Source organism: Osmia bicornis, chromosome 6 (genome assembly GCF_907164935.1).
Source record: "Osmia bicornis bicornis chromosome 6, iOsmBic2.1, whole genome shotgun sequence".
NCBI lineage: Eukaryota > Metazoa > Arthropoda > Insecta > Hymenoptera > Megachilidae > Osmia > Osmia bicornis.
The window spans coordinates 3280103-3303762 of NC_060221.1; the positions used below are offsets into that span (position 1 = coordinate 3280103).

The 23660-nt window shown below is 33.1% G+C and overlaps 5 protein-coding genes across 10 annotated transcripts in view; 3 read left to right on the forward strand and 2 right to left on the reverse strand.

The window, feature by feature from the left end:
- Positions 1-753: 753 nt before the first annotated feature.
- LOC114874596 (major facilitator superfamily domain-containing protein 8) lies at positions 754-4501 on the forward strand. 2 transcript variants are annotated; one of them, XM_029184025.2, is made up of 10 exons: positions 754-1431; positions 2125-2236; positions 2310-2457; positions 2513-2756; positions 2844-2932; positions 3007-3226; positions 3300-3399; positions 3477-3611; positions 3670-3779; positions 3902-4501. In XM_029184025.2, exons 2-10 carry the CDS (start codon positions 2205-2207, stop codon positions 4405-4407), a joined length of 1584 nt encoding a protein of 527 aa, XP_029039858.2. In that variant the 5' UTR covers positions 754-1431; positions 2125-2204; the 3' UTR covers positions 4408-4501. The 2 variants fall into 2 exon arrangements, with proteins under 2 accessions (XP_029039858.2, XP_029039857.2); XM_029184024.2 differs by lacking the exon at positions 754-1431 and adding an exon at positions 1469-1862.
- Positions 4502-4997: 496 nt separating this feature from the next.
- Positions 4998-6641, reverse strand: LOC114874595 (60S ribosomal protein L8). 3 transcript variants are annotated; one of them, XM_029184020.2, is made up of 5 exons: positions 6572-6641; positions 6148-6295; positions 5793-5934; positions 5417-5730; positions 4998-5230 (listed from the first exon to the last, which is right to left on the reverse strand). In XM_029184020.2, the coding sequence occupies exons 2-5, from the start codon at positions 6283-6285 to the stop codon at positions 5051-5053; spliced, it is 774 nt and encodes a 257-aa protein (XP_029039853.1). In that variant the 5' UTR covers positions 6286-6295; positions 6572-6641; the 3' UTR covers positions 4998-5050. The 3 variants fall into 3 exon arrangements, with proteins under 3 accessions (XP_029039853.1, XP_029039854.1, XP_029039855.1); XM_029184021.2 differs by lacking the exon at positions 6572-6641 and adding an exon at positions 6397-6565; XM_029184022.2 differs by lacking the exon at positions 6572-6641 and having other exon boundaries at positions 5417-5732; positions 5794-5934; positions 6148-6238.
- LOC114874594 (esterase E4-like) lies at positions 6599-9377 on the forward strand. The gene is made up of 7 exons (XM_029184019.2): positions 6599-6957; positions 7174-7459; positions 7527-7712; positions 7776-8055; positions 8118-8587; positions 8655-8931; positions 9004-9377. The coding sequence occupies exons 1-7, from the start codon at positions 6700-6702 to the stop codon at positions 9317-9319; spliced, it is 2073 nt and encodes a 690-aa protein (XP_029039852.2). The 5' UTR covers positions 6599-6699; the 3' UTR covers positions 9320-9377.
- Positions 9310-12534, reverse strand: LOC114874593 (proline-, glutamic acid- and leucine-rich protein 1-like). Its single transcript, XM_029184018.2, has 8 exons — positions 12199-12534; positions 11654-12052; positions 11242-11588; positions 10983-11162; positions 10652-10916; positions 10358-10558; positions 9997-10289; positions 9310-9923 (listed from the first exon to the last, which is right to left on the reverse strand). The coding sequence occupies exons 1-8, from the start codon at positions 12310-12312 to the stop codon at positions 9368-9370; spliced, it is 2355 nt and encodes a 784-aa protein (XP_029039851.2). The 5' UTR covers positions 12313-12534; the 3' UTR covers positions 9310-9367.
- Positions 12535-13574: 1040 nt separating this feature from the next.
- The window catches only part of LOC114874609, a 30315-nt gene continuing 20229 nt past the window's right edge, over positions 13575-23660 (forward strand). The window contains exons 1-2 of one of the 3 annotated variants that reach the window (XM_029184050.2): positions 13575-13995; positions 14133-14260. The gene's annotated coding sequence lies outside the window, so the exon portion shown is untranslated. Of the gene's footprint in view, positions 13996-14132; positions 14261-19681; positions 19871-23660 lie in introns of those variants that run through there. The other 2 variants (XM_029184049.2, XM_029184048.2) reach the window with 2 other exon arrangements.

Below are 23660 nucleotides of genomic sequence, written 5' to 3' on the forward strand. Positions count from 1 at the left end.
TGCTGTTAGATTTACTGTTTTTTTTTTTCAATATAATGTTGTGCAATGTATGCAAATATATTAATAAAAATAATTGGTTTTTAGTAAAAAAAATAACATGGAACTATAATAATATAATAATTATAACAATTGTTTTGAACCAAACGTATACGGTCGAAAGTGGAAGTTACAATAAAGGTCCATAAATGTAGCACTCCTAACCTAAAGTAAATAGATTCCCTATTAATTGTAACATTATTTTCGTCTTGCGTGCATCTACTCTATATATTGTAAGAATAAATTTTATATGGAATGTAATCAATTAATTAACATTAGGATAAATAACATTCTTTAAATAATACGATTCCAAAGATGTATTATTCATAATTCAATCAGTACAAAATTCATATCTCTAACGTAAGTATAAACATAACCTATGCATGTAATTAATTATTTTGTAAATTGTTTAAGTTTGTATACCTAATTATGCATTACAGCTGAATACTATTTTTATTAATAAATATACAATAAGAAAATGGAAGGACAAGAGTTAACCGAGGAACAACACAAATTTTTGGAAGAATGTGAAGAAGAATTCAAAGATCGTTATACAGAAAAGGATAGTGAATTTATGAAAATGAAAAATGTTAATATGAAAACACCACCAATTGTTGATTTTTGGTATAGCAGGGAGCGCAGATCACATGGACGGTTTTCGCATAATCAAAATTGGCACAGAAAACGAAATTACCCATCGAGACATTCATCGTAATAAAGGGGCAGAGGACATAATTAATATTCTTATATATATATATTGTTTCCTTTATAATTATACATTACATTGATATTTGTACTCATATAAATAAATTTTGAACATAGACCGATGTATTAGGTTATGTAATCACAACGATTTTATAGCAAACAATAAATATTCAAGACAATCACCTATTTATTCAGTGTTAAAAGTAAAAGTCTGAACATTCTAGCATAATAAACGGCATTGATTATTTATTGAAAAGTTCAGAAATAAAATATTAATTTCATTGAATACATTTATGAAATTAATTAGAATGAAATTATTATTATGTAAATTTATACGATATATATTTATTTTGATGGTCGCGTAAATCGAAGTTTGACTGTATGATATGCAATATGTGAAGACTTTTAACACCGTGTGATCTTTAACATACTAATGTATTTGATAGTATGATTCAAACGGTACAATACATATGTATAAGCATTGGCTGAAAATAAAGTATTACGTTAATAACAAGTTTATATACAACAGCAGCAATAATACAAATTTAAATGTTCATAATATATATTGAGCTGATCAGCTGTTACATTTGTAAGGTGTAAAACATGTGTTTCTTTTGTTTTTATCAGATCTTATTGGACTTGATTGAACAAAGGAAAGCCATGTTATGCTCCTATCGTGTGTTTAAATATGTAAGTATATGTTTTCAATTGAAAGAAACATTGCTAGTTAATGAAGTACTTAGTCACGGTAAAGCTACGATCAATATTTATCAGTGAGTGAATGAAAAAATATGTACATCATAGTTACAATGTTGCTTAACTGAGCGTTACTATTACATTTTATTCATCAATATAATTTACAATTTAAATTACTAGTATGATTAATGCGTGAAAAAGTCTGATACGAATAAATTCCACAAACATCTGCGGTGACGCAGGGTTCAAACGCTTTTAAGTTTGTAGTGACAGATTTACTGTGATTGGGATACTCGGAAGCGCTGTGTGTGTGCGCACATTTTTAAAGAAAGTTATCAATCGTATAGAACCATGTTGTAGTATATTTTATCTATAATTCTAATTTGAAAATAATATTTAATCTTTTTTCTTCATCTTTTAAAAGAGTAAGTAATATTATATCTTTTGTTTTTAAAATAGTAAATATAAAACTGCACACTGAATATATATGTATGCATATATTTTAAAGTATAATTTGATGAAGTAAAAGTAAGATTATTAATGAAATTAATAGAATTGTTACAAGAATTTTATAGCATACACGGTATTTAATTATTAGGATACAATAATTAAGTCGAAATTAATACATATGTACAATAAAATATCTTAAATTGTTTCATTGTAAAATCATATTTTATTATTTTTCAGATTAAAAAGGATTAAGTCTTACAAACTCACATTGAAGATAAGAGATTTACAATTATATCATTTTTATGTTTTAACTTTTAATGGATTGGTGCAAGAAGCTTCTTCATAGAAGGTGAAATAAAATAAAAAATGTCTGAGTATTTAATTTTTTCTGTTACTAAAACATTAATATTTCTTTGATATAGAAACACTATTCCTGTGGATGATGACCTAGAAACTGTTATCGAAAGAAAAGAGAGATGGAGAAGCATTTATGCAATTTATTTTACTATGTTTCTCATGTCCCTTGGCTTCAGTATTATAATTACTGGAGTATGGCCGTATCTTCATAAAGTAAGTAGAGAAGGGAATATAAATTATAATGTATAATAATGTAATAATGTTACAGTTAGATAAAAAAGCTAGTAAAGAGTTTATGGGATATGTGGTTGCAGCTAATCCCTTAGGACAAATGCTATTTTCTCCTCTAGTAGGATGGTGGGGAGACAAAAGAAAATCAATGAGACTACCTTTTTTAACAACAATAGCTCTTTTTGTATTTGCATCAGGAATGTATAGCGTTCTTGAAATTCTACCAGGCAATAGAAAGATGTACATGATAGCTGCTAGATTCTTGGTTGGAGTTAGCTCTGGTTAATAATTTGTTCAATGTTCCTATTACCAAATAAAATAATAATAGTAACAATCATTTGTGTAATGTATAAACATTTAATTTTTAGCTAATATTGCAGTAGCAAGGTCTTATCTCTCTGCAGCTACAAAATTTGTAGAGAGAACACGTGCTGTTTCTATGGTATCTTTTGCACAGGTAATGTGATTTGATATTTCCTTCCAATACATGTTAATAACACTTGCCATATGATCTGTTTTAAAACTTGATAGGTATTAGGATTTGTGGTAGGACCTGGTTTACAAGCTGCAGTCACGCCTCTTGGAGAGAATGGTTTATATTTTATAAATTTACCTGTTAATATGTATACTATGACTGGTTGGATAAATGTTGTAATGGGAATTCTTAACTTTGCTTTATTTCTTCCATGGAATTTCACGGAACATAGGATTGCTATACGTGAAGCGATACGAAATGAAGGGAAAGAAACAGGTAAAAAATTAGGTAACAATAAAAATAAATAGATTTTAGTTATCTAATCAAACAATTTGTTTATTAACTACAGAAGAAGAAACGCTGAAGTCTATAAAACCTGACTATGTGGCATCATGGACATTGATTTGTGCTTTCTTTGTCTTAGTATTCAATTTCGTTCTTATTGAAACGTTAGTACATTAATTGTTTATTTACATAATTTTTCGTATGCGTGTATCACATTTTATAGTTTTTTGTTCTCTTGTAGACTTGGTACTTCTTTAATTATGGATCAGTTTGCTTGGTCAGAAACAGAAGCTGTGTACTATATTGGTATAGTAATGAGTATTGGAGCTATTGCATCCTGTGTCACGTTTGTTATGATTGAACCTTTATGCAAAAGGTATAACTTATATAAATATATTATAAAAGATTTATATTTAATCCTAAATTATTTTTAGATTTAACGAACGTAAGATGATGTTGTGGGGTGGATTTCTATTTATGGTAATAGGAAGAATACTTTATATTCCATGGGGACCTGATCCTCCTAAAATTGCTTATGTAGAATGTAAGTACTAATATAATTATTTTATAGAGAATCTTTAAATTTGATGTGTTTGTGTCTAAAGATTTATTTTACGTGTAACATCTTTTTTTTCTCAATTTGATATCAGTTTTTATATTTTATAGCATTCAGTAATATGACGGCAGATTCCAATAGCACGGAAAGCTTAGGATGTCCAAATACTCAAAAATGGTGTTTTTATACACCACAACTCACGATTACACAGTGCCTTATTGGGTTTGGATTTACAACTATAGGTTATCCATTAGGTGTTACTTTAATACAAACTATATTTAGTAAAGTATTAGGACCACGGCCGCAAGGTGTTTGGATGGGATTCATGACAGGTGCTGGATGTGCATCTCGTGTCTTAGGTCCAATAGTTGTTAGTGTGATTTATACTCGTTTTGGGTTATATCATACAGTGGGTATTACTGGTTTAATTTTAATATTATGTATGTTATGGTTGCAAATTATAAATAAGCGATTAATTCCTCCTGATGGAAATGTTCGAAAAGATACCAAAGATATTGATGTAGAAATACCCTTGGTTTATTTGAAATCTAATGATACTCAAGAATTGAATGATACTCAACAAAGTAACAAAACGGAGGAATGTGATAAAGTGTAGCAATCGCTATACTCGAAGTGCAATTTTATTTTTGTAATCGTGGATACTATATACATATATATAGACTGCCATTAAAAAAATGATTACAAGCATAATTATATTATAAAATGTAATTATATATTTTTGATGAATATTTACAGATTTTTAATACATATTTTACATATATAAATATGTAAATTGTAAATGAATATTCTTACGAACAATGAAATGGCATGAACGGGATTATATAATTTGATCAATGCAAACAAATTTTTGCACAAAATAACTTGCTCAATATATATACAATTAGTTTTATTTCTATATTGAAATGATATATAATACTGATTATAACATATAAGCTAAGTACTATAGTACAAAAAATATGATATATAAAAAATTTAGATTTTTATGATCTTATGACGTAGTTTAATGTTGTATTAAAAGGATTGTAAGATTTATGACTATTATAAACGAAAACAGTCATAGAGAAAATTGTTTATATTTTTTTAGTTTGTATGTACAGCATCGAGCACAGTCAGTTTTCTTGGAGGAAATTAAAGGGGAAATGGAAATTATCAAAACAGAATATAAATAATTTTACAACAAAATGGTCCATTTTTAAATGTTTTATTGTAGAAGTTTCAAAATTTAATCAATGTTCAATCTAATCGTCTTTCTTCGTGTCGGTCTTTCCTCCCCTAATTCTTCCTGTACGTCGCGCAGCAATAAGACCAATCTTACGACCAGCGCTGGTTCCACGCTTAACTGTGGAAGCTTTACCAATATGTTGATGATTACCACCACCGTGAGGATGCTCGACAGGGTTCATAGCAACACCACGAACCTGTAAAGAAAAAGCATGGTCTTAAACAAATGTACTGAGAGTACTATGCAATACATAACAAAACCTCAGAGTTCCTCAGTTAAATAATTTTCAACACAAGTTATTCAGGTTTCAAATGTCTTAAGACATCATTGGAAAATATCTACTTTTACATCCAAATTTTATACATATCATTAAATATTTTACCTTAGGCCAGCAATTCCTCTTTGCCTTGTACTTGTGATAAGCACGGCCAGCTTTAAGAATTGGTTTATCAATTCGTCCACCACCAGCAACAATGCCAACCATTGCTCTGTTGTTAGATGGGATTACTTTTTTGGCACCAGATGGTAATTTTACCCTGGTTTTCTTTGTATCAGGATTGTGAGCTATAACTGTGGCATAGTTTCCTGAAGCCCTAGCCAATCTACCTCTATCACCAGTCTTTTCCTCCAAATTACAAACAATGGTACCCTCAGGCATTTGACCAACAGGCATCACATTTCCAATTTGAAGATTTGCTGTAAGAAAAAAAATTTTATAGAACATTTATCTACATATCATATTTTATACAATTTTATACCTTTTTTTCCACAGTAAAGGAACTGTCCAGTGTACATTCCTTCAGGTGCAATAAATAATTCTTTACGTGTTTTGAATTTGTATGGGTCACGGAAATGCACAACAGCCAATGGTGCTCCACGGCCAGGATCATGAAGAATATCCTATAAAAATAAAATAGCTGTTTTAACAAACCACCTTAAATAATTACTATACAAGTAAAATGTATTAAGTTCTCAGAAAGAGCCTCTAGTGATAATTCTTCATTTTCAATCAGGAGTAGGTGAAACACTAATCATCATGTATATACTTTGTTATTACAGAATAACAAAGATAAGTATCTGGAATAACTTTAAAATTTAATTAATTGTACATACCTTTACAACACCTTTAATGTACCCATGCCTTTCAGAGAAATCTAAGGAACGGAGTTTAGGTGCTCCCTTTCTCCTTTTCGTATGGGATCTGAAGACAGATCCAGCACCTTTACGCTGAGCACGAATTACTCGACCCATGGTTTAAAACCTGCACAAGAAATATAAAAAAATGCTAAATTGCTTATTACTACAACGTCAAGCTTACGACAAAACGTGACAGCATGAGCTGCTTTTCGTAAAAAACATAACCTTGAAACAAAACAACAGAATTATAACATAGTTTTCGCTTGTGAAACTAAAATATTTACGGTAATATGTACAAAATAATTAAACTTATTCTAATTAGAATTATATATTATTAGATGCATTGTATTTTAACAGATATAACACGATTTTAAGGCAAGGGCAAACATAGCTCACATACCAAGTGAACCGATATCGAATAGAGAAAGACACTAGCGGAAGTGATCCAACATGTGAAACTGAAATTGGCTGCACTGCTTACCCGCTAAAACATTTGATTTCCTACTTATTGTTGTATACGCGTTCAAAATGTACAGACGTAGTTGCGTTATTCTGATCATTTTTTTATACACGTTAGTGGTGGTTACACCACATAATTTAAAAAGACAGAAGAGAATTGTTGGTGGCAGACCAGCTGCACAACCTGTAATCGATGATCCTGTCGTTTATGTGACACGCAACAATCGACAAGCACGTATCTATGGTTCTCGAGATTCGAATAAAGGATTTTATGTTTTTCGTGGTATCCGATTTGGACTACCTCCAGTAGGTCAATATCGATTTCAAGTAAGCCATTTGTTATCTTTGTCAAATTTTTTATTTATGTTTTTGTTATATTTACATGCTAAGAATACAAAGGATGCTGCGATACTATGATAATTAATGCGCATCAATTTATCAGCTGGCGTATCCTGCACGATACTGTTATCTTAACTCAAATTACGCTTATAGTTTTCCAAGAATTTATTTCACCTTTGCTTAGAAAAAAAAATTATTTTTCAGAGAGCTGTGCCTTTACACTTGGAAGGTGATATTAATGCTACAAAATGGGGTCCTCCGTGTCCTCAACCTAATCCACTTGGTCGCCAAGGAATTGTAGGAAGTGAAGATTGTCTTTTCTTAAACGTTTTTACGCCCATGCTACCAGATGCCAGTGACGGATATCCGGTATTGATTTGGATCCACGGTGGCGGCTTTAGAAGGGGTTCCGCTTGTCAATACGAAATGAGAAATATCATTAGAAAAAAAGTTGTGGTTGTGTCCATTCAATATAGATTAGGTTCACTCGGTAAGTAAAATACGGCAATTTCTTTTTATTTACGTAGTATTACAAATAACATTTATGTTATTCGCAGGATTTTTAAGTAGCGGTACGCAAGAATTACCGGGTAATAATGGCATATTTGACATGATGTTGGCTGTAAGATGGGTGAAAAATTATATTCAATATTTTGGCGGCAATCCGAAAAAAATTATCGCATTTGGCCATGGTACAGGGGCCAGTTCAGCTTTTATGTTAACATTGTCTAAATTATCGAGAGGTAAATAATATAAAGCTAAGAATATGTATATTTTTTTTCCTCATTTGTGTTATTAATTTGTAGGTGCATTTAGCGGTCTGATCGCTATGTCAGGATCAATTTTATCTCACTTTGCAATCGACAAAGACCCTTTATCAACCGCGCAATATATAGCTTCCAAAAATGAATGTCCTACGGATAATGTAATCGAAATGGTTCGTTGCCTTCGAGAGATACCAGTTGATAAATTAATTCAAACTGATTCCAGTTTGGAAACAATTCGTTCCGGCATTCAAGGTTTTGTTTCTAGTTTATCGAATATACTAGGTCCTGGCCCTGTTATCGAGGGTAGCGACGATGAAAGGTATGATCACTTCTTGAAGCTTTTAAAATATCATTTCCTCATTGGATCTTTTCTTGCCAAAGATTTCTTCCCAATCTGAACGTCGATACTCCGGAAGATTCTTTGAAAGGAGATTTTCCAAAGATACCGTTGCTGACTGGAGTTATGAACAACGAAGTAGGAGGAGCAATCTTTGGAGATTACAGAGCTGAAATCGAAAATAAATTGCAAAGAAATCCAAATTTTCTTAACGAATATCTTATACCAGTTTTACAAAATACTGTACCAAATTTTGAAAACAGAACGAATTTCGCGCCAGAAGCATTCACTAAATATTTGAATGTTTTTAATAAGAAGAATTCCTTTAATATTTCTAAAATAGCCGAAGCTATTGGAGATTCTTTGTATAATGTTCCTGCATTTTTGACCGTCGAGCACTGGGCCAAGAAATCTGAAGCCTTTTTGTACAGCTTTGATCACAATGGAAAACGAAAATGCGGTAAAGATTTTTTGATAGGGTCGCCTATAGCAACAGCGAGCCAGGCTTTAGATGGTATGCGTTTAAATGAGAATTTGTTAACTTATATTACAGGTTTGTCAGGATACATAATTTTTTTTAGGTATCACTAGTCACGGTGATGATCTTGGATATATCTTTAAACAGAACACTATTACCGGAGAAGCGATACAAAACGTTGATGAATCAGATGAAGAAGATAAACGCGTGGAAGAAGCTTTCACGAACCTCATAGCTGAATTTGCTAGAAATGGGAAGCCAAACATAGCTTTTCAATCGCAAAATGGTAGTTTACTTTCGAACTTAACATCAGCTTTCTCCAGTGATACCAATTCGTTTATCAGCATTACCTCAACTCCTCATCTAATGAAACAATTCAGGTGATCAAATGCTGTTGTTAAGTAATTAAATTATTACCACTAATGTTATAAATATTTCTTTACAAATTCTAGATTCTGTGAAATAGCACTGTGGACAGGTCTTGTAAATCGATTACAATCATCTACATGTAGTTATTTCAAAACTACTTTAGATTTTATTGATAAAAGTGCTGAAAAAGCTAAAAATACTATCGAAAATCCTATTCAAGTACTGAACGAAAGAGTTTCGGACGCTATGCCTAATTCTACTGTTTTTAACAAAACAATACCTATTGGTATCAATATTCCTTCAACAAATACGAAGTACACGAAAGGAGGTATATTTCGAAATTTGGGATATAGCCACGCAAATCATTTGTATAAGAAGACGCGCAACACTGAGCAATAAGGTAACAATACATTTGCTTTATAATACAATTATATTAAATAAATGTGATTAATTATTATCTTTTGGCACATCTTGAAATAATTGAAGTAACATTTCTTCTTCATTTTCTTTATCTGACGATAAATCTTCCTTATTCGCTTCAGACAATTCAGAAGGGGTTTCTAAATTATGATTAGTTTCCTCTGTTGTGTCCATATCTTCATTGCTAATACTTTCATTTTCCATAATCTTTTGTACGGATGATACTGATTCTTTAATTTCCGGTTTATCAATTACGACTGGTATCGAGTCAACTTTATTTAACGGTTTATCGCACGTTATCAGTAGTTTTTCATTTTCTACAGTAGTTGTATCCGGTACTTCAACCGTCATTTCTTCTTCTATTAAACTGTTCGATTTCTCTATGATATTTTCGTTTGCTTCTTCAGTGGCATTGTTAACAATGGATTTGTCAATCTCGTCAACGAGTAAATTTGTTACTTTTAATTTTTTATTCGATGACGGTGTCATATCTTCCTCTACAGTATCCACAGTATCATCATTCTCTGTTGTTTCATCTTGATCTTGTACAGCTTCATCGGCAATAAATTCTTTTTCAGTAGTCCTGAAAAATACAGAAAACATGTTTAATATTAACGTCGTTAAATGTATATTTAGAAATACTCTTTTTAACTTACTCTACTTGAGTCAACTGTATAGATGGAGTATGAGGATGTACGATCTTTTCAATTTCCGCCAACGCTATCTTGGCTTCTTGGGTAACGTATAGATTATTATCATTTAAAGCCATCTCAAATATTTCTAGAGAATATTGTGTAGGTAAAGGTACTAAAGGGTGTGGATTCATTTGCAAAACTCTCAAAACTCGTAATAGTAGCAAACGACATTCAGGATGTTCTTTATAAAATTTTTGTTCTGAAGAATTTAAATAACAATCGTATAAAAGGGGTATTATAGTATTTTGTACAGTCTGAAAGAAATATTATCATTAAATCGTTGAATATCAGATATCGGTACGTCGATCGCTGAAAAATTTACCTTAAAAAATGTTTGCTTTAAAAGAGTTCCACCATTGAAAAATACATTTTGTAACACATTAAGAGCAGCTTCACATACATCTGTGTCTAAATTATATTCTTTACTAGAACTGGTTCCATTAGTCAAATATGTACTTTTTTCATATTGCTTATCTCGTAAACGTTTTAAAGCTCTTTTTGATAAATTATTGTTTCGTTGAATCTTTACAACAATAACATTAAAATATATGTCAAGTAATACCAATTTTATATTTTATTAATATAAAATAAGATTCTTCGAATATAATAAACTTACGGTTAATAAAACACGGTCTTTTTCTGGTACTATATCTTTTAATATAGAAGGTAGATATTCATCGGAAATTGTTTCTATGCCTGATAGAGCATTAGTATGCATCAACCAAGAGTTGAGGCATTTATAAACAATTATCCTTACATTTCTAAATGGTTTATTGCCGCTAATTGTTATTTGATGTTCTAGAACTGTTTCTGTCCACTGTAGCGTTTGAAGAAACAGTTGCAATATTCTCGATCCGAATGGTATTAATTGTTCTTTAAATCTAAACATTTCAAACTTAGAAACGTAAAATGTATTTTGAATTATTGTAACTTTATCAAATTCTTACCCGCTAATTAATGCATCTAAAACGTTGAACAATGCAATATGCAAGTGTGGTAAAAGAAGATATAACATTTGCTCTCTGACAGAGTTTTGATTCTTTAAGTTTGAAGGTTGTACTGCTAGTCCTCTGCATAAAACCTTCAAAATCTCATGGGGAAACACTGAATTTTTTTTACCAAATCCCCTGTATAATATTTTTAATTTTAAAATATCTAAATAGAATCTTTAGGCATATCCTTTAAACTTGTGTACTATTCTCTTACCGTAACATGTATGATAAATAAGTGCACAAATTTAGAAACCTAAATTTTTGTTTAAAATAAAATTGAATAACATTCTCCTCTGATATACTGGGTAATTCCAGCTTATCCCAAATGTCAACATTTTCTAATTCTATTAAATTAGAAAATAGTTCATCCATTATAGTATGTAAACTATTACAAATAAGTGCTTGATTATATGTCCAAGCAGTATAAGCAGGTTTTAAGGCTGGTGGCTTAAATGAGCGTTCTGTTGCTTTTGCTAACAGAGTATAACATTTTGCACTTGCATTAACTAAATTTTCTTCAGAGGAATCAATTTGTAATAGAATAATTTTTTTAATAGATACCTGCAATTAAAAGGTATTTAATATTTTCCATGAAATTTTGTTTACCTTATTAGAAATTTCATTACCTGCAAACGTTCACAAACTTCTGGATATTGATGTAATAATGTAGCAGCTAAATAATACACCGGGCCACACTTTTTTTCTGAACTTAAATTACTGATTACATTAATGAGTTGTTTCACATTTTGCATTGATACTTGTTTGTGTATATCAGGAATATCTTTTGATCTGACAATTAAGTGTCCAAGAACTTTGCAGGAAATAGATAATTCTTGTGGAGAACTATGAATACTTTCTAGTACTTGAGTTGCTTTTGAAATCCATAGAATACAGTATTTTAAAAGCACATCTTTTGAGCATTGTGGTAAAATCTTATCCAAAATTAATAAACCATTATAACGAGAATGTGAACTGTTTAAATGATGATTTACTGTTGATAGAATGGCATTTTGTGCTTTGTCAACCTGGAATAAGAGAAATATATCAACATGATATAATTTCCAAGTAAAAGTGTAGTATGTTTATGTCAAAATGCTATTAAACATATATAACATAATTATAAACACATAACTCCAAAAGTCTACAATTAATTTAAGAAATTTATTTTTACTTCTTCTATATCAAATGGTATATCTCCATTTAGACATATCAAATCCTGCAAGAATTCTTCATATTCCTTTGAATTATGATCAAAGAAACTAATTAATTCCGTAATTGTTGTCATTTTATTTCTGTAACTCCACACGTGTTTTGAGTAACTTTGACGATAAGGTTAGGTACATCAATATAATTACAATCTTTTACAATGAAAAAAAGTCATTAATGATATTTTTATTTCTATGGAACAGTATTAATAAGAACTAGTAACAAAGGTTTAAATGAGTAATAAATGCAATTTGACAATTGATTCTAAAAAGGTTAGCGTGTATGAATGGTTCGCCGTTTTCAGGCGCATGAATTTAAATCGCCGCAAAAAATTTCAAATTGCATTCTTTTTTAAAAATTGTATAATTGTGTTCATTTGGTGAATTGCATTATATTTCAAATTTATATTTCAATATTACATTTATTTACAAATCAATACAATCATACAGTTATTTAAAAACAGATAAAGTTAGAAGTTTCCTCGCGGGATTTCAACTCGTACGAAAAAACGAGCTTTATTCTGGTATTAGAATTTTAATATCAAATTTCTTCTAAACTATTGATGCTCAGAAGCGTGCATAGATAGATCCACAATAACATGCTCCATCAATATGCAAAAACTCGTTAAAATCTGAGTGGGTCACTTGGAAAGCTCACTTTGTTAGAAGTAGTTAGAGCATAGCAAACGTTGTGAATCTTTTACGCAACACGATTGGCCTCAATCGTAAAAGGAATTATTATGTAATTTTGCGGTGTACTTGGTGGTGACGGTTCAAATATTTCTTCTCACGAGCTATCATTCTGTTTGCTTTTTTTCATTGTAGTTATAATAACAGTCTTTTTTTCTTATCGCTATGGGTTAAATACTTCGTAAACATCTTTTATTCTTAGTAATGGATGATTTGAGGTAGTAAAGTACTTATGTCCGGTAATGAGTGAAAAAATGAAATGTTGGTCACGCATCGTGAACACGAACTCGGGGAATTAGGTTGTACTCGAATGTACAAGAATAAAGTTTACTTTGTTCAACCCTTTAATATTACGGAGGTAAACCACCCCTAAAATATGATTAGGTCCATAAAATATCATCTAAATCAGTGCATAAGGATTCGCAGCGATTTAAGTTATGAATAGGTTTTTGAACTTGCTTCTCTGTTCAAACTACCTATTCAATTATATTCAGGTGTGTACAAATAAAGAGACGGAATTATATTGGGCCCTATAACGCCTACTGTTTATCTTTCTTCCTGACAGAAAGGTCTTCCCCCACTCCTTTTCTTCTTCCGACATTCTATCTTCCCCCACCCCTTCTGGGACTCGCTTCAGGCACTCGTTCTTCCTCCGATCAGTTCCCCTACCTACCGGCGTTCAGTTACGTTGTGGAGAACATTACTCGGACGACAGTTTGTTTGGATTTTGGTTGTACAAGAAGTCCTGTGAAATCGTTTTTCTCTTTTTTCTAACAAACACGATACGAACAGTAGTGTATTTAACGTTTGTGCGCAAGTGATCGTGGGAAAGTACTTTCCACCGGTTTTCTTTAACGATTATCTCGATATCCCCGTTTACATTCCATACCCACGCGTGGTTTTGCAAGTACGCAGGATTCGGTACTTTGGTGAACATTCGATGGGAAACAACAGAAGGATCTTTGTCGAAGAATCATCCCCGGCGATGCTTTGAATCGATTCTCGATTGGGATTTTCATCGAATCGTACAGGAATGCGGCGCGAATCGTTAATGAAAAATGGACATTAAAGAGGTACGTAAAGGATAGGGAATAGCGAAATGGACTGTGTGCGTACAGCCATATTGAAAACTGGCCACTTGTCGAGGGCGGTTAAGAAAGACAGTTAGGAAAGAAAGTTTCGAGACACGATCCGTTTTTCATGCCGTTAGTGACTTCTTTGCTTCCTTTACCCTCCGTGAGAGAGTGGACCCACCTTCTGACAGGTGGAATGCGGGGACCCAACACAGCCGTGGGGATCGACGATCGCGATTGTAGCGACGCGAAGCGACTCGTGCAGGTACGTGTCTTTTGCTGTGCCCACGACCTCTGATGTTGTCTTTCGCTTTTGTTTTTACTCTTATTATAATATTTTCGTTTTCGATAAATTTTGTTTTAAAACATGAACATCATTTGATCAAATCTACGTAAAATATCCCGATAAAATGTGTACACATCAGATAAAATGGGCAGACATTAGTTTGTTGTTATTGCATTGATTACATACTTAAACACGTTCACTACCAGTATTTATTTGCAAGTATAAAAAAATTCAGAAAGAAAAGGGCGTAACCCCTGTTTCAGTAAATCAGTACTTTTTCCCTAGGCTAGAATGCATTAACAACTTCGTATCATTCTCAGGACATTACAAAATCTTCAAGCGTAATTTTTTACGTTATTTGAAAGAGATGTAATGTTATAGTCTCGTAAAATTATTACTTTTAATGTGCTCGTGAGACTCCATCGCGGTAGAGGGTTAGCACGTTGGCGGCCACAGTAGAAATGGCCGCGAGTAATGCGGCACACTTTTAAGTTTTTCATTTTCTACTGTGTGTTATTATAATATTAGTGATATTAAACGTTATTTTTAATGAAATTTTATCATTAAAATTATATGTACCTAGGTACGTTGAATTACATAATTTCACATGTAAACTGTCTGGCGAAAGGGTTAATCAAATAATACCTTAGCTGTTTATCTAGCGTCTGAAGATTATTATAGCAATTACGATTACGATAAAGATATCTTAATCCGATAATATGCTATTTGGTTCTGATTTCTGGTAGAAATAACGATAAGAGCATAGCTTAACATATAATTTTAACGGGAGAAATGCAAAATGTACATTATTAGGGTAGTTTCTTGAATATATAAAACGAGTTTCCAGTTACAACTTATATCCGGTGGTCTTAGGAAACAGCTCCTAATTAAACGTTCCAACGACCTAATCTTTTATTTAATTACTTATCTTTATATATGAGAGGTTTAAAGCGGTAGATTTGACTTTCACCCAACTGCACTACTTTCACCGAAGCTCTTATACGTAAGAAAATTTCGAAATCAAAAACTCTACTGTTAATCGTGATTGAATTTACAATCACGAAATTTTAACATTGGGAAATGTTTATAAAATTTATAATTTAAATATGTGAAACAGAAATTGAAGTACATTGAAATTGCGTTGCGTGACTTTATTATCCTCAGGTGTACTTTAGCAATTCTTTGTTTTTCTATTTCAAACCATGTGTTGCAGTTGGGATTAAATGGTCTTTGCGGTTATTGTTTGCATAAGAGGATCATACAGTGTTCGAATTCCTTTGGAATTTTTTTCTTCTTACAATTCATATTATCGATTTTAATTTCTATAAATTTTCATATTTCTTTGCGAATGTCATTTGCAAATTATAACGGAATTTTACTGTATGTGATCACATTAAACAGGTCATATTTTACCAAAGACTTCCGTACGCTGATAAATATTGAAAGGATAAACGGTGTTTAAACATGATTAGCATTATCAACTTTTCATGCATAAATGAGATCATTCGTACGTTTACCTTCAATTCAGTTGTATCTGCCTTTTTTTGTACGTAACTTCCGTGTACTTGAACTTTGTTTTATATGTTTTATATATTTAAGTAATTAACAGTTATATTTTATTACGAATTCATATCTTATTTATCGTTAGTAGCAAAGTGTTATTCGTATTAACGATATCGTGTAACACATATGAATTTCAAATGTATTATAATTACAGTATCTGATGTTTACTAAATCTCGTTTATTATTACACATGCAAGATAATGTGTTGGCTATTTGCATAAACGTATCCATAAATTAAAGATTAATATAACGAATCAGTGATTCATTTTCAGTTTTCAGTTTTCCAAATCTGAATTTTCCACTTTTTAAATTTAGGAGTTTTCAATTTTTCAATCTTCAAATCTAAGTTTCCCACTTTTCAATTTTCCAGTTTTCAATCTTCAAATCTAAGTTTTCCACTTTTCAAATTTAGGAGTTTTCAATTTTCTAATTTCCAAGTCTAAGTTTTCCAGTTTTTCTCGTGAGTCTTCCTCGTGAATTTCCTTCGATTTTTACACGCGTTGAATGCTTTTAAGATAGTACCTTGTGCAACTATCCGGCATTCTAGCCATGACAGTGTATCCGTAACAGAATACGAAACAGTCACCACCTTGGTGTTAGGACAAGGTCGATATAATTCTCTGGCACGGTATTTGATCGAGACTAGGTAACTAATTTCTTGAAATTGCCATAAGAGCAACGAGTTTCTTATTTTTACGCTTTCACTATAACATCGTAATCAATGATTGGAGTAACTAGATAGAGGTAGGATGGGCCTGGGTCCTTTCGAAATGTGAATTGGTCCCTTTCACCAAACACAAAAATGAAATATGTAAGTTATCAGAAATATAACAGATAGTACAAAAATAATAAATAAACACAAGGTTCTTGTACACCGATTACACGGAAGTTTCTACGTTTATCGAATACTCAATCTTCATTGATGACGTCGATGTACCTTTTGTTCTTTACTCTTGCAACCGTTAACTTCTTTCTACAATAGTAATTCTAAGAATCGTGTGCATCTTAAACGATTCGTCATCGCAAATGATAACAATTATTGCACTGGAAATTACGTCAAGATGCTTTTATCTTATTTTTGCAATAAAGTTGGAACAGTTTCGTGAATTAATTTACCTTTTCCTGATTCGTTAGAAAATAATAAATCGCACGATTTGAATATTTATTTTTCATTTCGCTTGTTATTTGGACAACGAAGTTTAATTTTTAATCAAATCAGAGAAAGGTGAAGAGCACGAGGAGAAATTGTCAGACAGAGAGGTAACCTCGAGTAATCGAGTTGACCCCATGAGACGATTAGCCAAATTGGAAGGTCTCGTGGATCACTCTGAATCATGACTTATTCTTGAGCTCGTGTTACTTCACTGCATCATTCCATGTGTAATGTCATTCATCTTACAAGGAATATTATGCAACCGATACACGTCGATTTCGATATTTCTTTTATCAGTAATCATCCTCTTTAACCGTGATATCCAATCGTTAATAATGGATAAATATCAATTATTTTTGCATATTTTACGCGTTATGAAGAATTTCTTGCGATTACTTATACATAGTATATAATTTTCGTGTTTTTTCTCCTTCTAATGTATCATAAATGCATATACATTAAACGCGGTTAACTCATCGCTAATTAAACGTAGAATAATTTTGCATGCTTTTAATTAAAAAAATTCAAGCCTTTAAATGGTTCCACGAAAATTCCGAGCTCGGATATGCTCGAATTGTTTAAGAACTCGCGAGTGTTTATAATTTCCAGTTTTGGATATTTATCGTTGCATGTTAATGAGCGAGAAAAAAAAACACACAAAGTTCAGACGAAACGTTTAATTAATTCGCAATTCGTCGGTTAATTAAGCACTGTAGCGAGCAATAGTTGACGTGATTCGGGTAAACATGCGCATTATAAATATCATTGGTCATAATAATGGATGATTGTACACGATAAGAGAGGCACGCAACGTGAAACGAATAGCACGAGAACTTGCTATCAGATAATCTAATTCAATGATGTTACGTTCGCCTTCAAGTAAGGTCAGTTTCGTAACTTTATTCAGAGGATGTGATTTAAAAATGAACGATATTTTTAAATGTAGTTCGAAACGACTAAAATATTCGGCAAGGTTTCATCATTATTTCTAGAATTATCTGATACTGAAACTGAAACTCTTTATAATGCATGATTAACAACTTCCCACTAGTTAGTTAACATTCAAGTTAACCGAAGCATTTATAAGATACACTTCCTATGTGTTCTTTGCATTTTAGAGTTGCGTAATTATTTAACACTAAAAAAATTAGAGATCCATTCCCAGAAACACCTTTACTCCCCCTATCATTTCTATTCTTGTGCAGTTTGTAGTTGCATTAGACAGTCGAGTTTCTTCGACTTTCCTCGTGGAAACGTATCGAGCGTTTCGAACAGTCTCGCCAATAGAAAATGAATAGCGTCGGTATTTTGCAAACGAGTGAAAATCGTCGTTTCTATTTTATTTAACATTCAGCTAGCAAGCACTTATCGTTACTACGTGGAAGGCAGCGCCTTTCGCGCGATAATTCGACAGGCAGCACGGAATTCGCAATTTCGTTGCTTTTGCAATAATACGTGTATATTAACAAGGTGCAGGTGAATGTACCCGAGCATTAGCGACAATCCGTTTCGAATGAAATGTGAAAACGTGAGCGATATCCTACACGCGTGACCGAATCGATGAAAAAAGGATTAGAATCGTCAAAGCAAACTTTCATTCCACGATGGACGAGACACTGCGTGTTCAATTAAACAGAACGATTTCTCTGTACGAAAAGGATTAAATGGAACTTCCATTTCTTTTTTTTTTTTTTAATTGATATTCTGATCTTCGAATTTTCTTAATTGTTCTGGCTCGACTTTTGTGACCGATTCTTCTGAAATGATATTTTTGATTATTGGAAATTGATTTTTTTTTCATCCGAGAAAGGGGAATATCCTCTTAAAGAGAAAGAAACGTCGTACACTTTCTCCAAATTACAAACGATGGACGGCGAAAGTTGTTATTCTTTATGTCGCTGTGCAAAATTCAGAATGATGTAACGTTCCGAGCTTTCTTTCAAAGAATTCATTTCTTTATTTGCATGCTTTGTGCATCGGTCACGGTGTTCCTGTCGCGTTAAACAGTCCACGTGAACAGACCACCGAGATGTTTATTTATTTCATTTCGACTCGTTCCACCGTGTTAATAAAGATATAATTTATCGTAATCAATAACCCGTCCAATCACCACGACCCGTTACGCTTTCCTTGACACTGGTTCTATCAAATCAAATTAGCAACGTTCAAACACGGGCAACCACTTTCGCAAACTCCCATTACCTTCGCGAGTCTAGCGTAACAGAGATTTGGAACGTGAGCCAAACACATCTCATTCATTCGTTCCAAAAAAGAAAAAGAAAAGAAAGATATACGTTCGGTACCAGTTCCGCCTGTATTGTTCCTGGTCGCAGAAACGCGGACAAAGAACGTACATACAGTTCGTATCAAAATAAACGATCAAACATTCCAAAAAATATTAATTTATTCAAGAAATATTTGAAAAATTATATTCATTTAACCTTCGAATAATTTGAATATTAATATAAATAATAAGAAGAAATTGAAATTTTAATATCAATAAGATTAATTATTGAAATGGTTAAAAATGATTTCTTATTATTTTGTGTTAAATAATTAATCTTTCAAGATAAAAATATCATTAGTATCGCTCCCTCCTATTGGCGCAAGGTGGTCGAGGATCGACCAATCGCGTGGCGAGTAGTTAGGCGCCGTCCGTAGTCAGACTCGAACGTCGCGCGAGAGCGCCCGATCGCGTCAGTTGGTGTTCGACCGTTGCACGGGTAACATGTCCGTCGCGTTCGCTATACTTTTCGCAACCGTATGAACGTTATCATTTCTGCGTTCATTGTGACTAAATATTTTGTGCTTAGAACGCGTGACAGCCAAGCAGTGGTACTAAGGAACATTATCCTTCCGGTAACGAGAAAAAGGTAGGAATTTTTTATTCGTAATTGGTATATGTCAGTGGTACAGGAGCTCCGAATTTAAAGTAGACCGATTACGATTGAGCTTTCGAATCGCCACTGATAGACTTTAGGTGCATTGTTTATAATTTTAAGAACAATTGTGATAGGTTAATGTGTAAATTTTTAAAAATAGAATTAAAATATATTTTATCATTCGAGATATTTGTTTAGATTGATATAATAATATTGGAGATAATGATAGGAATAACCGAAGCAGCACGTTTTTGCTATCGTTAATCTAATAATAATTCTCCAGGCTAAAAGTAGCGAATGAAGTATTAAGCTCTTTATCTTCGGGCCATGTGTTTGTATCGTGGACGATAATCTGTTTGATCTGCGTGATAGTCGTTAATATGTACAAACTGTTATATATTGACAAAATTTAAATCACCTCTAATTATGTAGGTACATAGTGTTTGTAAAGGGTCAGTTTTGCGCGATGACTGCCGCAGTAGAAATAGTCGTGTTTAGTCAGACATATTAAAATATTAATTATTAAGGGTACGATCGATTAATTTTCAAATTGATATCTTAGTTTATTAAAATAATATTTAGGTGACGTCCTGGATTTTCACCCTTTTCCATAGGCATCCCTCGGGAAACTGACAATGTGGGGGGGGGGATCTATATAAATATAGAAGTTTGACCCTGTCGTAAAAAATTTGAATTGCTATTTATTTATTATTCATACTAGATTCTATAATACTTGATAATTAAAAATGACATTATTTTTCTTTCTAAATCATCCTTTCATTAAAATTAATAAAGTATGTTGAAATTAACGTGACTTTATTTGTCTACGTGTCCAGACAACGTGTACACAATTTGTCGTGCATAAAGTGGGATTTGTTTTCCAATTGAATCCACCTGCAAAAATATCACGTAATAGCGTATTGTTTCTCCTATAATAGTCAGCATCGAAACTCGTCATGTCCTTGAGTGTCGTGTGTTTTGTATCTCTATATTCTATCAGGGAATTGTTTTAATTTTGTTCATTGTACAATTTCGATATTATTATTATATAATACGTTAAACTATGGCATGTAGAAATCATACTAGAATATTTCTGCAACAAAAGAATATTCCAAAGAATTCGAACGGTTCTGTAATCAAGATTTCTATAATTAATTTGCGCTGATATATCGGTATCATTAAAACCAATCAAATCAAATCGTAACATCGTGTAAATTATTTTTGTATTTTATCTATATTTAATTGTATTACATTATCACCTTACTGGTTACGTGGCATGCGTAGATTTCCTGATCAGATAAATTCGATAAAGATTCGAAGAAACATGTTTTGGTTCGTTTTTTCAAAATTTTTTGTTTCACCTATAATTAATATAAAACTTTTGTGCAATTTAATTAACATAGACACCGCGACGATACGCGGAGTTAACGAGCTGAGAATCTAAAAGTTTTCTATCACAACAAATTCATTGCTTCTGGACGTTGCGAAACCGTTTGATTAACGTTTGTTACGCGAATATCTGCCCCTAGGGCAGAAATATCAGCGTTAGCAGGTGGGGTCTCTGATTACCCCTAGTTTAAAGTAGACCAATAGATAGCCATGGAATTGTTACTCAACGTCACTTAACTATAAATTCCTATATGTATTGTTGACATCGGATTATGTCCTCTTTCCTATCAGACATTTATCCGAAGCATTTTCATCTCTTCTAATATTCTCAAACTTTCCTTGGTTACTGTATTATAAACTTAATAAATATTAAGACACTGATATACAGCGCAGTTGGAAAGTACCTCTTAGCATTCTCTTCCTCTAATAAACTCTCGATTTACGACGACCCACCATCGACAGGGTAGTTTTCATTTTCAAGTAATAAAGAGATAAAACGTTTTCAAATGTTCTCGTTCTGGATATAATATTTGTTGCAAGCCGATTCGAGCGTGATGTTGTTAGGTGCCGTTATATCCGTGCAGGCTGTACAGTATACCTATGAATATACATTTCACGATACCCACGTCCGTCGGTTAATAACGAGCCCTAAACGCGATGATACATCGTCTAATTGTAACGGTCGAATCGTCGCGTAATTTGTTACGGTGCACGGGCACCGGGAATCGGTACGCGATGATCATTGCGAAAATATTCCTGGATAATTTCGCACATACCATCAGCTTTTCATGCAGATGATTCCTGCCTTACGTCATTGGCCGTGATGTAATTAACCACGGAAGTTAACGCGAGTTGCAATCGGCGCCGCGGCGCAGGTTGCAACGAACAGGGAACGGCGACGATCGAAATTTCGATCGGAATGTCGCCGTGTTCGATATAGAATTTCTTTATTGACAAAACCGTGGCAAAAGGGAAGGAAAAATGAAATTTTTCCTAGGATATTTGTAGAATTCTAAGTGCCTAGGTAACTATTATAGATTCCAAGTACACTAGACTACTTAATGTTACTAATGGTCTTGGAATACCGAGGAATCGATAAACAGTAACCTAACATTCCTGAGAAAATTCGTAGAATTCTGAGTAACATATCATCTCGGTACATATTTACTATCGACTTTCCATGCTGGTGTAAAATACGAGAGCAGTCTCGCGTTTCGATTTCATTCTATCTTTCCGCAGTGACTCTGTTACGAGTTGCATGGAATTCGGTTAGAATTCATTGTAGCCACGAAAGAAAAGGATGCTTTTCCATGGCATACTTCCTCGATTCGATCTTCCGGCGTGTACGAAGTCGACAAGTCGCGAGCTAGGAACCGTTACGTCGCCGAGACCAAGCGAAATGCAGAGGAAACCGCGAAAAAGCTTATGCGTCGAGGCTGCCTCGTAAAGTCAAGTTTACGGTAGACTGACAACGAGATAAGGACTTTGCACAACAGTTATGCCCGCTATTTCTCGCGTCTCGCGAAAAAGGATGCAGGAAAAATGGAAACGTCGATTCGATGTGAAAAGAAACGTTTTGTATCTTTATATAAAGATTCAATTTAATATTAAAATTCTTCTTGAAAAGGCGTCTTTTTTTCATTTTCTTCGAGAGACAAAAGATCGTCTATTTCGTTCAGATCACACGAGTCATTAACCCGGGTCATTAAGACTCCCCTAGGAGAGCTCGTTCCGTTGTATACGCAACGAAAATGAATTCGGTGTCGGTGTAAGGAAAAAAAAAGGGGGTAGCTCGTCTTAGAAGGCCATTAGCGATTAATTGTAGCTAGGTCGCTTCTTATTTGTTCGCCTCGACGAATTAACAAGACGATCCCGGTAATTGCATCGCGGAACGTGAATCTGCATTCCTCGCGTTTATGACCGCTCCGTAGGTTCAATGGCTTTCTCTTTTATCGAGATTTTTCACGCCATGCTTTTCCGCCGTGGTCTCTCGATTTCCTGTATACCGTTGTTTCATCCCGCGAGTGAAATTTTTTCTAAAAACGTGCATCTTCACTCCAATTCACAGATCTATTATCCGTATCGTTAAGATATCTCGTAGGAATGTAAAAAAAAAACAACACAATACGATCGAAGATATCGAATGATAAGTCGACGATTACTCATTGCAGAGAATATAAAAGAGGAGACAATGGCGAACTGCAAGGTGACCGTAAAGATAATCACCAGGCGGAAATGAAAAGGATGGCAGTAAAATGGCAGTAGAAATCCTGCTAGCTAGCTTAGGAATTGGTCTAGTGTCGAGGGGAATGTGGCTTTTGTGAACGTGGCATGACGCGATTCTTGTGCATTATCGTGTTCCGCACGCCCGTTACGTTAGAACCACGTCCAC